Raw genomic sequence first — 14,364 nt, forward strand, 5'->3', positions numbered from 1 at the left:
GTTTTCCTTTACCATCACATTCTTCATCGGACTGATAATCTCTCATACTGGACACTTTGGTTTTGAAAGATTGCCAACTGCAATTTCAGAAATATCCTGCTTCTCAGATGGCAACATGAAGAACCAGAACTGGGAATAGAATTTCCAACTTTTAGCTGTTTGCCTGTTTCTGACTCAAACTGAAATTGGCAAATTGTACAAATGAAAGAAGAAGGAAAACATCCCTCCCTTGATACAATAATCAAAAGAATAGTTAGACAAAGAGCTAGCTTTCAGATGAAAGGATCAATAAATTATATCAGAATAAGCATTGTTCCTCTTCTCAAAATTTGTATGACAAATTTCTTCCTAGCTGAGAATGTACTAGGGAACTACTATTACATCAAGCGGACTGGCACTACATTGTCAGGGTATTAGACCTAGAAACGGTTAGACACATCTATTGAGACTCAGATCGGTGTATTGTTAGCCCCAGGATTAGCTTAGCTAATATGAATCTAATATATCCGCAAAATCCACCTGGGGAGTGTAATAGATGAGCAATGCTGCAGTAGGGTGCTTGGAGACCGGACAGACATCACACCACCAGACGGCAAGCAAAGAATGAGCACATGCTATGGTACCAAAAAGAATCAAGGTCAGTCAATCAAGTCAAGACTAGTAGATGCTATCTAGCCTGGATGGATTTAGAGTGTTCTGATTTGTTTGAGCGGCACATGCAGTCGGGGCATGGAAAGGTGTATATAGATTCATTTGCTCTTTTCATTTCAATACCCTTGGCATCGCTGTGTGTTCTCATATTCACCAACTGACGTTTCAGTGACTTCCATCTGCACAAATGCAACTAAAATTTTAACAAAACGAAAATTTGCTAGTTTTAACAACGAATAATGCAAGAACGTCCAAGATTTCCAGAGCCAGAAGGTAATTTAATACTGAGTTCATGAGCCACAGTAATAGCATACCCGATACGTGGACTATCGAAGAGTATGGCTAATCTTCTTTTATCAGGCTTAATTGTCTTCGAATGGCCACCATAAATGTATCTCCTATGACCAAGAAGGAAATGAGGAAAATTTCCACCTTGGGTAGTCACGAAAACTTCACTATGAACACATACTGTGTAATCGATAGCTGCCATCCTTGAAGAGAAATTCTGGCAGATATTGCATTATGTCAGATCATACTTGAAAAGCAAAGAAACTTTTGCAGACACCATTTGTATATACCTTGAATGGAGCAAGTTCTTCATCTGATGCCAATGTTTCTTTTGTCTGCAAGAGAGGAAACATTTCAAGGAGAGGTGCCATGTTCTTCTCTGATTTATATATCCTCCCAGAAGCCAAATAGATCGCGGTGTTATTGCTGAAACCCATCCCGCGAAGCATTAACCCAACCTAAGCACAGAACATAAATATGTAAACCTATGGGGCAACAATCTTAAGCAATGGCTATTAATTAAATCAGTGTAAACTTGATGGAAATATTTAGACACTAGAATACACCTCCAAAGGTGTAAGTGGACATTTCCCATTCATCCTTATTGCTCCAGGCCTTATTACACGTCCTGGCCTAGTAAACTTTCCTCTCCAACCCCTCTCCCTGGCTGCATCCAGTTCCTTCTTCTCCTTTTCACCCCCGTCGAAGACACAACAAGAGAATGCAACCATATCCTGCAAAAGAAAAATCAATTGGTTGACAATTCTCTTGTCTGAGAAACAGGGGATTCGGACCCCATTATTATTTTGGACAGAATCAGCACCCAAAGGTATCATGAATAGTCCAGAACGATTTGTTAACAGAAGAAAGACTAACCTCTTCAAAACGGAGATGCACCGCTACATATTTCCCATTGTTTTCGGCACTTTTTTCTCTCATTCGAGATACTAAAATGTCAGATAAAGTTGTGATCGGCTTAGAAAACTTTAAGGCTTCAAAATTAGCCAGACATCTCAACCGTTGAACAGCTGATGGAGCATCAAAGGACAGTCGGTTTGCAAAAGGTGATATCCTTATAAGCCTATAATGTACAGATAAAAGCAATAAAATATCATATATCACAGTCGGTTTGTGAAATTTACTCTATCATATATCACAAGTCAACATTCTTACATTCTTCAGAACTACAATAACAAAATTGGCTTTAACCTACCTTTCTTCGATCAACTTAGGAAGAACAGCTTCTTTGTAGTATCGGATAGAAGACCAAGCCTTTATCTTGAAATTAAACACATTACTCAAATTGTGACCAAACCTCTCCATAATAAACTCAGGCACCTTGTCAACTACTCGGACATCATTTTTCAATCGTTGGACGAAGTGTTCCTCATCATAAATATCACTAAATTTGCTGTATCAAGAAAAAGAAATGTTAATAACTTGATTTTTTTTATGTTGTAATAAATCCTCAAAGAAGCCTCTCTCATCCAAACACAAACATAGAACCTTGTCAGTATGGCAGTTAACATAGTACAGTGTTGCAGCATGCAAAAAAAGGAACATTTTCATACTTCACTACTACCATTTGGTATCTTTTTTATGTGACACCTTTGAACAAAATCATTTCTCATTAACTCATACACATATTTCATAAACAATGGCATAAGTAGAGTTAATGCAAACAAACTTCTGGTTGTTTCAAAAGAAATTCAACTTCGTCAGAGAGAGAGGGGGAGAGAGAGAGAGAGAGAGAGACCTAGGATCCCTCCAAATGCTGTGATAGTGGAAGTTTGGGATCACAAGAGTTGCATTTAGAAAACCAGCAACCGCAACAGCATTGCATATCTGCAAAAAAAAAAAAGCGGGGGGGGGCGGGAACAAAAAAAATTGTAGAAACTCATGATGTGTTTGTGGACAGAAATGATAAAAATACAAAAACAAAAAGGGTTCATTGAAGGTAGGTAACAACCGATGCCCTTTGCTGATTCAAACCACCATTCGCCTCCACGTATATGTAGCCATTTGATTCAGGCAAATCTAACATAAATATTTAACTTTATTAGATAATTCCATCAAGACATAGGCGCATCATGCAAAATGGTATTGCTGTTTTACTAAGTAACTGAAAAAGGAGTATGCATATAGCATAAACAAGTATGGCAAATGCACACAAGTAAACGACTTCCAGTAAAAAAAAACAAAGTGCCCTAGGCCTAGGATGTACAGTCAAACTATTATTTTACTTTGACCAATAATAGCTTCATGGTAGTTATATTGGCACAAAGGTGCCTTATGCCATGTCCCACAAATATATCAGTAGATTTATCTTAAAACATACTTCCAATAATATTACAAATTTCCCGGCCTTTACAAATACATCACAACAAAAGTGCAATGTAGAAAGTGCACCACATATCACTCATATGCAAATGACAAGTGGAATCATTTGCATGTAAATGTGATTTATCTTTCCTTTAGATTTTTGTGCAAAAAGGATGTACCAGGAAGCAGCAAGCCAATGGAAGGAATTAAATGTCTGTTTGTTCAGAGATACACAATTAACCATCAGAGATGTCATATTTGGAAACTGTGAAGAAATAATAAGCATTGTTCATAAAAATCCTTTATGGGCATGTCCACATGTGCCTGATTCTACCAATAAATGTAACCCTGACCAACATGCATATGTAGTGGTATAGTTTCACCTAAATCACTTGTAAAGTTTTGATATTTTCTTTCACAAAATGGAACTTCAAATATTACACGTGGACAAAGGAAGAAACTAGGCTGCATTGGAATTCATCCAAGTCATATCATATTAATAGGAACAGTTCTGGCCTTTGAAATGAATATATAAACAAATATAAGAACTGTTTGAAACTCATTAGTAAAAAAGGAAAGGTAGGAATGGCATACCATATGTAATATTGTTTATGCAAGGTCGCCAAATGCCACCCTTGTAAGCATGTCTCCATACAGTTGCTAGCTACAAAAATGTAGCAATATGAGATTATAAACATACATCGAAAACATGCATAAGTGAACTTAGAAGGACAAGATAAAGGGTGATAGCATGAGGGAAATAATAAACCCTCAAACCACAGAACAATATGGATCTGTAACATATAACATGAAATGGTACTAGGCAACACTAAAAATTATGTCATATAACTACATTAAAGCTAATGGACACAAGAGAAGGAAAATGGTATTGATAAATCAATCCTCCATTATGTTATGAGCACACAAAGATCTATATATGAAAATAGCACATATTCCATCTTTGATAAATTCAGTGCAAAAGAATGCCCCACAGTGCTATAGCAAGCAGGTGGCAACAGTTGTACAGTACATCTTATTGTTTGCTACCAAGCAAGGTCATTTTCATTGATCAAAAGGACAATGCGAGCTATCACACCAGGAAACAGGCCCATAAAACTTGAAAGGCCATCGGATACACAGAAGTTTCATTAATTTGAATTAAAAAAAATTACCTGTAATCATCTAAAATGAAATTCTTTTTTGCAGTCATCATCCATATCGAGTGCAATAATTCATTAAGGAAGAACCAACTAAGGCATTTACTTAATGTGCCACAATTCATAATCATTGTGGACAAAAAGATACAAATGAGGTGTATTTCTTAAACTCCCAGCAGGCAGTCACAATAAACACAAACATGATAGCTTTTTGACCCAATGTACAAACCCAACAGGCTTATTGGCTTATTGCTTGCAGCAGTTGAACTGATAAATTCTCACATTCCAACACTCTAGTTCTGACCAAGCAACCCCATTGTCTGCTAATGCCCAACTGGCTAATATTATAGGACACCCACAAATCCACAAATATGAAGTAGGTTTCAACCGGTGAAACACCACTAGTCTGCCCTCTAATCCACCCCGCACATGCAGCAAGTACACCAAAAACATTAACTGATACATCACACGCATTTCTATAATTTTATTGCAATTCCCCAACAACTGTAAGAATACCTAACCCAAATCCAACCCAGTCAGAATAAACTAAATAATCTAATCGTTTATTGGCCGCTAGCCACAGACACAGTTCACTGTTGCTACAGATGCGCTAAACTTAGTACACAATCACCCAGTAATCCAAGTACCACCGCCAGACCTAAGACATCTCAAGCACCAAGTAAACTCGCTCAGCGGTCATCACAAAAAACGACCAAATATTTTCATCGCAAATATAAATTTCTAGTGCAACAGACCCAGGCTGCGGATGAGCAGGTGGGAGACACTCACCGCGTCAGTGGCGTTGTCGGCGTCCATGTCGGCGCGCAGGCGGGCGTAGAGCTGCGGGCTGCGGTACAGCGAACCAGGCGCCGGGCGCGAGATGATGCGGGGCACGCTGTCGAGAGAGATGGAGCCCATGTAGAGCAGCATCGCCGCGACGTACAGCAGCGGAGCGAAGAGGAAGACCGCCTGCCGCCGCAGCAGCGCGGCGAGCACCACCCTCGCCGCCCTCCGCACGGCGCCTCCGCCCCGCACAGCTCCGGCCGCGCCTGCCCCCGCCCCCGCCCTCGCCGACCCGCCCTTCCCCGACGACCTCCTCCCCGCCCCCCGCCGCGGCGAAGACGGCGGCGACGGCACGGCGCCGCTCCCGCCGCCGCCGCCGCCGCCGCCGCCCAAGCTCCCCAGCCGGTTGTACGCGTGGTTCTGCATCGAGCCCCTCCCAATATTAAAGCCGTTAGTTAATACCCCCCCCCCCCTCCACTGTAGAGCTAGGGTTTCTCCCGCGCGATCGATCGCGCGCCGCGCCGCCACGCGGCGGGAGAGCGAGACAACACCGAGGCGGCGGCGGCGGCGGCGGCGGAGAGGAGGAGGTGGCGAGCCGGAGCGGAGGGGGAAGGGGCGCCGCACGGCATGTGTCCGGCGCGTGACCCCGCGCGCGCGCGTGCGTGGCCGCGTGGGTGCCGGTCCGAGCGCGGCGCTAGTGGCCGCGCGCTGGTGGTGGGACTGGTGGCCTCCCCTAATCGGTCGCGCTCGGATTCCCAGAAGTTTTTTCGTGCGCGTTTCAGGCGCGGCGCGGCGCGGATTATGGTTTGGCTTTGGCTTTGGCCGTCGCTGACCGGGGATTCGGATTTTTCTGGTCTCCCTGATGTGGTGCGGCCGGTGGGCGCGCGGCACGCCAATCCAGCACGGGAGTCGGGATAGATTGATTGATGTGGGAATGAACGGAATGGAAGGTCTAATGTTCAAGATTGGGAGTATGGAACTAATCGGATTATCTTTCTATCCTCGCGTGGGTGGTGGTGGACATTTGGGTTTGGGGAGAGATTCGTAATGCGATCCGATCTTTGCCTCATGATCGTGATGGGGAAGTGAGGTTGACAGCATCAGGAGGCCAGGAATGGGCTCGGTAATGACCCTTTTTATTCGTTAGGGCATGCCCAATGTATCTTGCTCAAGTAGGCATTAGCATGGGCCCATGTAACAGGAGGTAGCAGTGACATAGAGAGTTCACAATGTATATTTTGTCTGCTAGGGGTAGTAAGGTGGGGCCACTGAAAAAACTATACATTTTCTATATAACATAATTGCTTACCCCATGAAAATGCTGCACATCTATTATTTCTTTATTTTCTTGCTACCGGTAGTAGTACTAAAACCGGATAGCAGTTATTACCCCTTGCCACAATGTTTATTACCCGATAATAGAGATGTATTTATGTCTTATTACCTGCTTTTCAACCATATTGTGGTTGTAGTGAGTAGTGACGGCTATTGATCAGAGTCATCAGGCTGTGCTTCCTGTAGTACCGCATGGTGACTGTGACTTTTAACACGAGGATAGGATGCAAGTTGGGAGTGTACAGACAGACAGAAATGCTACCAGTATTATTACTACCGGTTTATTACCACGTCATCGGTTTAGGCCATGTGAGTATGTGACACGCGGAGCATGTAGAGAGACAAACCGAAGACACGCTTCCTTCTATTCCGGATCTTTCAAAGAAAACTGCAAGCTGTACTCAGCATTGATCTCTTTCCTCGTTTCCTAAGCTTCCACAGCTAGTACTAGTAGTACTACGCAAGTTTTGTGCATGACAACCGAATTTCTTCCAGAAGATACTGCATATGCCAGTGTGAAGCCAAGTAGTAGCACAAAATTGTTTTTCTGCTCTTCTCCGATCTGTCAAACTCTGGTAGCCGTGCATAGTTGGCGATGGATATTATTTTCGTCTCAAACTCTCCCTTTTTCACACGGACAGAACTTATATTGGGCCATAACACCATCTTTCAAGTGGTTTTGGTTTGGTGTGGTATTTATGCCACTTAAATACTATGCCAAATAATACGGTACATTTCCCACGGGTTATTATAAATGGAATTGCTATATGTTATTCGAATGAAATTTAGAGATGAAATCTTATAGATTTTAGACTATTGGATCTATGCCAAGATTCGTACATCGGCTTCTCTCCTCTAACTCCGGCGGGCTCCCCTTCTTCTCCGGCGCTGGCGACACCCCCCCAACTTCGGCAGGGAGCATACGGGTTAGAATTTGGAGTTGGGGTCAGAGTAGGAGGGGGGTTAGGGAGGGGGAAGAGAGGGTTTTCCTCGGGGCTTAGAGGGATGGCCGTGGGAGGCAGAGAAATGGCAGTGGGTGGTGGGTGGTGGACTTCAGCGGGCGACAAGGCAGCGGCGGCGCCGCCGAAGCCACAGGGATGGAGGAGGGTGGTGGGCCGGCATCGGCGGCGGGGGCAAAGCAAGCGTGTGGTTAGGAGACGGCGGCGATGGTTGCAGATTCGGCGATGGGGAGCCGTCGGAGACGGGGAAGACGGCAGGGTGGGAGCAGGGGGCTTGCTGAGGGAGCCTCACTGGCACCATTGACTCTTTCCAACTAGCCAACGAGGCGGGCGGCTGCACGATGGGACGGTGATGGCAGGGGATCGCGCGAGGGACGGAAGGAGGAGTGGTGGCAGCGCGATCTGAACGGGGGGAGGAGGAGATGAGTTGTTGAGAATATAGGCATATAATGTTTTAATATATTCCATAAATAAATCATGACATTACAGATGTATACTAGCATTAACGCATCATTAGATCTACACATGTAAACTAAGCAGTAAAACATGAACAGATTAAATATACGCAACATGTCGAACACGTACAGAGGTGGCGGAAAGACCGGTTGCTCGGCAGAAACTACTCGCGGTTGCGAGCGTCGACGAAGGCGCGCAGCACGCGAGCGGAGAGGAAGGCGAGCCGTCGCGGACGAACAAGGAGCAGTCGCGCGAAGCGCTTCCCAAAAACCTTATTGCCGCCTTCTCCCGGTGCAGGACGTCGAAGGCGATAAGTCGCGCGTAACTTATCCGGACTCCACTACGCGAAGCGCTTCCCAAAAACCTTATTGCCGCCTTCTCCCGGTGCAGGACGTCGAAGGCATAAGTCGCGCGTAACTTATCCGGACTCCATTGCATCTGCGCAAGGGTGAGGAGCCAATTTTGTGAATCATTCGACGCGTACGTCCATTGCATCTGCGCAAGGGTGAGGAGCCAATTTTGTGAATCATTCGACGTGTACGTCTGCCAGACCAGGCGAGCGAGCGCGCGCGTGTGTTCAGGAGCCAATTTTGTGAATCATTCGACGTGTACGTCTGCTAGACCAGGCGAGCGAGCGCGCGCGTGTGTTCCCCCTCTTCTCTCCACCACACATGCTTCAAGTGGCTAGGAGGGCATCCTCCCCTTTAAGGATGTCCCCCTCTTCTAGAATAAGTAAGGTGGTACTAAACTCCACATGCATGCTATCCCATGAGGTGGGCTTTTGTGATTTTCCAAAGAATTAATCTTCGAATGGGCCTTAGCCCATCTATTAATTCCAACAGAAGTTAGGGTTAAGAGCTCTGCACAAATCTTGAAGCATATCCAATGGTCCAAAATTCGAATAATATGATGTGGGATTTTCTGTCACAAAGGACCTGTTCAGATTGTAGCCAAAATAAACCTTACAATACCAAAAATTTGGCAATTTGACAATATTACCAAGTTTTGGCAGGATTTTTTATTTATTTACTAGAGTTTGATAAGTAACTAAATGGATGCACGTATTTGACAACTTTGCAAAAAAAATATGGTTTGAAATGGCATCAATCTGAACAAGCCCAAAATATGTAGACATCCCCATTTATAAACATTTTTCAGATGTCCTGTATTTATTTTCTGGAAGCTCCATCACCTGATTTTAAACATAATGTATTTGTTATAGCATGACTGTATATGCTACAGTTTGCACCAAAGTAACTGCACCTTTGATCGATCCTATCAAAAGGCTATAAAGAATTAAGATTGTGTGATCTATGACATGTTGATTACGGATTGATCATCCAAAGCTTAATTAAAGTAGGTTGATATGGTTTCAGAAAAGAAGAAAAAGAATAACTAGTAGTAAGAATTATTTAAATCCAGATACAGTTAAGATGGTGCAGCTATATCATTACCTACCCTTAATGGTGGGGAGCATTACGATCCGACCGATAAATTTAGTTTTTTTTTTGCCTTAAATAGTTCCGATCATACAAAAACAAAGACCAAAGTGCATTGATTTTTTTCTAGAAAAAAAAGAGTGTTGTTATTTTGGCATGCGGTCATGACAAAAGAAATAACAGTTCCAAGGGATGAAGAAAATCACAAAAGCAACCGAGGACTAGGAGGAAGAAAGAGGAGGAAGCCAAGCGCTACATCAGCCAGCCACATTGCCATCTACAACCAACGATCTATATAACAATGGAGAGACCAGAGTGGAGGAGGCAACGACCATAAGAGACTCGAAGTTGAGAAGGAGACCCTCGACGTGGTCACCATTCGTCAAAGTGGACGAGGATACGCAGCCATCAGAGACAATTAGGAGGAATGTGGCTCTATCTCAACAGTATGGGCGTTGGGTGGACAGTATACGCGCGAGATGTGGCGTGTGAGTGGCTAGGTGTGGGACTATGGTCTATGGGAATGGCGAGTGGGTGACTGCTTGGATAAGAGGCACCTAGCTTACTCAAGAACCATAACAATTACTATATTGACAGAAAAAAAAAACTAGAAGATATGCATAATTTGACCACATTGAATATAGGCTTTAACGATGTAGGTGTACTGATATAGTTGTGTTTATGAAAATGGAAGAAAGGGTTGAATCTCAAATACAATTTGTTTTAAAAGAATCTAACTTTGCATCAAGTTATGCTGGAAAATACATTAGCTTATGTCGAAGAAAGTAAAAGAAACTAAATCATTCCCATCTTTTTTTCTGAATGGATAGGTTTATTATGTTAAATTTTGAAGTTTTGAGAACTGTACCAACAAAGCCCGTCTAGCTCAGTCGGTAGAGCGCAAGGCTCTTAACCTTGTGGTCGTGGGTTCGAGCCCCACGGTGGGCGCATTTCATTTTTTTTCCTGTTAAAGTCCTTTCCTGTGATCCAGCACATGACACCCAGCTAATGCTTTCTGGCACTCTAGATACAGGATTTTTTTTTTTTTTGCCGAAGATGGTGAAGCTGATGAATGCGGTAGCAAATCGCCGATCATCTCATCAATATTCATCAGGTGACAACTGACAACTCAAGAATCCCACTTAGACAAGCCATTCTAGTTCCCTGTGTGGTTGGTTCCTTATATCATTGGATATTTAATTCATGGATGAGACTCCTGACTTTCTGTGGTTTGTAGTTTTGCCATTGACATGTGGGCCATATCAAAGTAGGACCCACATGTCAGTGGCACAACCTTAATTCAGTTACCTCTTTTAGCACAGCCTGCACCTGCAATGTCGTCGAAAACACAGCGCACTAGCGAGCAGTTCATGCTGATACTTAACGACCGATTGAGTGAGGATACAACCTCCGTTATTAAGAAAAGAAACCTTCTAGATATGGCTTCTTTGCCAATTTTTTTTATTATACGAATACGTATTTGAAGTATTGAACGTAAACTAATAACAAAATAAATTACAGATTTCGTCTGTAAACTGCGAGACGAATTTATTAAGCCTAATTAATCCGTCATTAGCAAATGTTTAATGTAGCATCACATTGTCAAATCATGGCATAATTAGGCTCAAAAAGTTTCATCTCGCAATTTACATGCAAACTGTGAAATTGTTTTTTTCGTCCACATTTAATGCTACATGCGTGTGTCCAAATATTTAATGTGACATTTTTGGCCAAAAATTTTTGGGATCTAAACGCACCCTATGTCGAAATATATAACTAGAATTTGGGACTGTTTTGGTTTGCTGCAAAAATTTCCTCTACCAAATAGGTGGCACTTAAAATAGTACCTTGTAGATGTTTGGATTGATGCCAAAATTTACCAAAGGCAATATAACTCCTATAATTCAACTCTACTAAAAATATTGGCAATGCCAAATCTTGCCCATAATTTGACACTACCAATGATTTGGTAGGGCACCAAACCAAATGAGCCCTCATTACCTTTTAAAAAAGAGGGAGTAGGCAAAACTATTGGTAGTTCATATGTAACGGGGTAAGTGCAGCGTCTTGCTTGAAAAAAAAAACAGGTGGAAGTGACCTAAATATATGCAGACCCGAAATGACTAGTACTACCACAATAAACAAGATGCGACATATTTCGTATTTTATTTTTTATGGGACGAATATAGAGAACTCCCTCTGTCATTAAAAAAAAAAGGCAAACTTAGATTTCCGTGCTAACGTTTGACTGTCCGTCTTATATAAAATTTTTCTATAATTAGTATTTTCATTGTTGTTGGATGATAAAATATGATTAATACTTTAAGTGACTTTTCTTTTTAATTTTTTTTCATAATTTTTTTAAATAAGATGGACGGTCAAATGTTGGACACGGAAAACAGAGTTTGTCTTTTTTTTTTTTTTAAACGGAAGGAGTACATGCTAAGGCGCGCTGTATAGTCTCTAGTGTTAACAATGATTGATTTAAGGTATGGTGGTAGGTGACAACATTCAACCACATATCCTGATTCCTGACATTAAACAGGAGCTATTTTTCCAACTAGACTGAATGAGCTGCCGGTTGAACACGTCTAGTTTCTTCATAGCTCCATTTCACCAAGTACATGAAACGGTAGAGATGGTCGGTTGGTCACGTTGCTCTGAAAAAATTAACACGAGTGGGATTATTCAAGGTCCTAGAGATGGTCAGTTGAGCGCCGGCTGCGCGCGGCCACCGCCCGGAGGTCATTCCATGCCGGCACTTGGACGTATATATTACACGAGTACCCCGTATTTACACCATCATCGTGTATACACGAGGGGGAGGGGGAACTCCGATGTGGGGAACAACAGCCGCAGCAGCGCGCCGTCTCTGCGCGGCCGGCGACGTCCGCTCGGTGCTCGCGATGCTCGCCTGCAGGGCGAAGGCGGGGGACACGGCGCTGGACATGACCGCGTGCGCCGCGCTTGTCCGGACCACGGGTTCTGCAAGGGCGGCGATGTGGCGGAAGCCCGGAGGGTGTTCGATCTAATGCCTCTCTTGGGGGTGGCGCCTAATGAGGTCACCTACACCGCTTTGATGCACGGCTACTTCATCCATGGCCAGAGGGAGAATGGTTTGTCCTTGTTCGAGGAGATGAGAATTGAGGAGGGCTGGAGTCGAGCCAAGCCTCTACACCTAAAACTGCTTGATCGCAGAGTGGTGCACAAGGGAATTCGAGCGCGCTCGTAACTAGTTCGACGAAATGCCTGCAAGGGTCATAGTACGCAATATTATTAGCTCTCATTGCCGCCTACGCAGGCATGGCAAGCTGTGGGGTACCGCCAAGCTATTGGAAATGATGCGGAGGGACAGTACTCGTCTGAGATAAACATCATTACCTATAGCCTCCTTGTTGATGGCTACGGCAAAGCTGGGAAGATGTCCAATGCTTTGCATTTCTTCAGCCTGATGAAGGCGGCCAGTTTCCAACCAGTGCAATGACATACAATATGCTTAGTGCCGGTTTCTGTCGTGCTAGGGGCAAATAGGGCTTTACCTGACATGAAGGAACGAGGCTTGGAACCGACCAAAGTGACATACACAATACTAATTGATTATTTGATTCATTTGCCAGAGAAAATGACATGAATAAGGCTTTTTAGATGCTTGCATGGGAGAAGGCAGGTCTAGAGGTGGATGTGCGCACTTATGGTGTTCTGGTTCATGCACTCTTCATGGAAGGGCATATGAAGGATGCCAGGAAGCTGTTTCAGTCAATGGACCAGAAAGGTGTTGAACCGGGCAATGTGATCTATGACATGATGATTTATGGCTATGGAAGAGAAGGGAGTTGATACAAGGCTCTGAAGTTGATCATGGAAATGAGGCAGAAGGGTTTGGTTCCAAATTCCGTAAGGTATGTCTTGATGATGACGATTTGTTTTCTTTGCAATGATGATAAATGTCAGGAAGCTGAGGCTCTGCTTGATGACATGGTCCGTGCTGGTCTGCAAACAAGTGAACCAATCTGCCAGTTTACTGAATGCCAAGGCAAGATTGAGAGGTTCTACTGATGGCTCTTTTGTGTAAGTAGGAACTCATTTCTTTTCATGTTATAGTGAATTATCCTGATTCATGAGAAATTAGAAAGATATTGCACAAGGAAATCTACGTATTGAATTACAATATAAGAAACTGTAAGTTCATTTTCTGGGCATCACAGAGAACTCCATTGCAAGCGACAAAGATAGGCAGCAAAATGCCGAAGATAAATGCACCCAGCACTTGCTGCAAAATAAAGGTCAGTGCTTATTGGGATCCTGTGCTTTCATGCTCGTCCTGCACGCCGGAGGCTTTGCCAGGTGAAACTTGGTTTGAGCAAAACCCTTTTCAGATGTTATTTCATGATTCCTAGTACAAGATAACCTACCTTCATACTCAGGTATTAGATAAGAAAACTAGAGATATATAGCTTCAACTATTTTGTGTCCGTACCATATACTCCGCCATAGCGCCTGTTCATATCAGTCAAGTAGAATTAGGTTTTATTGTTTCTTGTTTATCAGGGGGTCAACCATGAGTCCTTGACAATGCTGTATGAGTTCCTGCTATATGATAGATCAGCAGTCGTCATTTTCCTCAGGCAATATAAAACCTAGCTTTATATTCTTGCTCTTATTTGCTTCATAAACGCTTGACTTTAAGTTATAACCCATGTTTATCATGCACACGTAAGTTCCCAGCACTCTCCTACATTATTAAATTGGGGTGTGTTTAGTTCCATGCCAGAATTGGAAGTTTGAAGAAATTAGAACGATGTGACAGAAAAATTGGAAGTTTGAATGTGTAGGAAAGTTCGATGTGACGGAAAAGTTGAAAATTTAAAGAAAAAAGTTGACTCTTCAGGGATGGAGACCCCTTCCATACAAAGAAATAAGAATGTCGGCGTTCTCTATAGGCTACTGACAAAGCTATGCTACAGGAGTTCCCTT

The 14,364-nt window shown here is 43.2% G+C and overlaps 1 protein-coding gene, 1 non-coding gene and 1 pseudogene across 3 annotated transcripts; 2 read left to right on the forward strand and 1 right to left on the reverse strand.

Moving 5' to 3' along the window:
• Nucleotides 1-15: 15 nt before the first annotated feature.
• On the reverse strand, nucleotides 16-6,225 carry LOC127760653 (protein ESMERALDA 1). Of its 2 annotated transcripts, XM_052284940.1 has the most exons (11): nucleotides 5,208-6,225; nucleotides 3,856-3,925; nucleotides 2,909-2,976; nucleotides 2,696-2,784; nucleotides 2,153-2,350; nucleotides 1,816-2,020; nucleotides 1,506-1,673; nucleotides 1,230-1,397; nucleotides 1,121-1,156; nucleotides 966-1,049; nucleotides 682-830 (listed from the first exon to the last, which is right to left on the reverse strand). In XM_052284940.1, exons 1-10 carry the CDS (start codon nucleotides 5,625-5,627, stop codon nucleotides 1,014-1,016), a joined length of 1,458 nt encoding a protein of 485 aa, XP_052140900.1. In that variant the 5' UTR covers nucleotides 5,628-6,225; the 3' UTR covers nucleotides 682-830; nucleotides 966-1,013. The 2 variants fall into 2 exon arrangements, with proteins under 2 accessions (XP_052140899.1, XP_052140900.1); XM_052284939.1 differs by having other exon boundaries at nucleotides 16-830; nucleotides 966-1,156; nucleotides 5,208-6,213.
• Nucleotides 6,226-10,265: 4,040 nt separating this feature from the next.
• Nucleotides 10,266-10,338, forward strand: TRNAK-CUU (transfer RNA lysine (anticodon CUU)). Its single transcript has one exon. It is a non-coding gene; the product is annotated as a tRNA-Lys (tRNA).
• A 1,712-nt stretch (nucleotides 10,339-12,050) lies between these two features.
• Nucleotides 12,051-14,009, forward strand: LOC127760323 (pentatricopeptide repeat-containing protein At4g11690-like; annotated as a pseudogene).
• Nucleotides 14,010-14,364: the final 355 nt, after the last annotated feature.

Source organism: Oryza glaberrima, chromosome 1, assembly GCF_000147395.1.
Source record: "Oryza glaberrima chromosome 1, OglaRS2, whole genome shotgun sequence".
Lineage (NCBI taxonomy): Eukaryota > Viridiplantae > Streptophyta > Magnoliopsida > Poales > Poaceae > Oryza > Oryza glaberrima.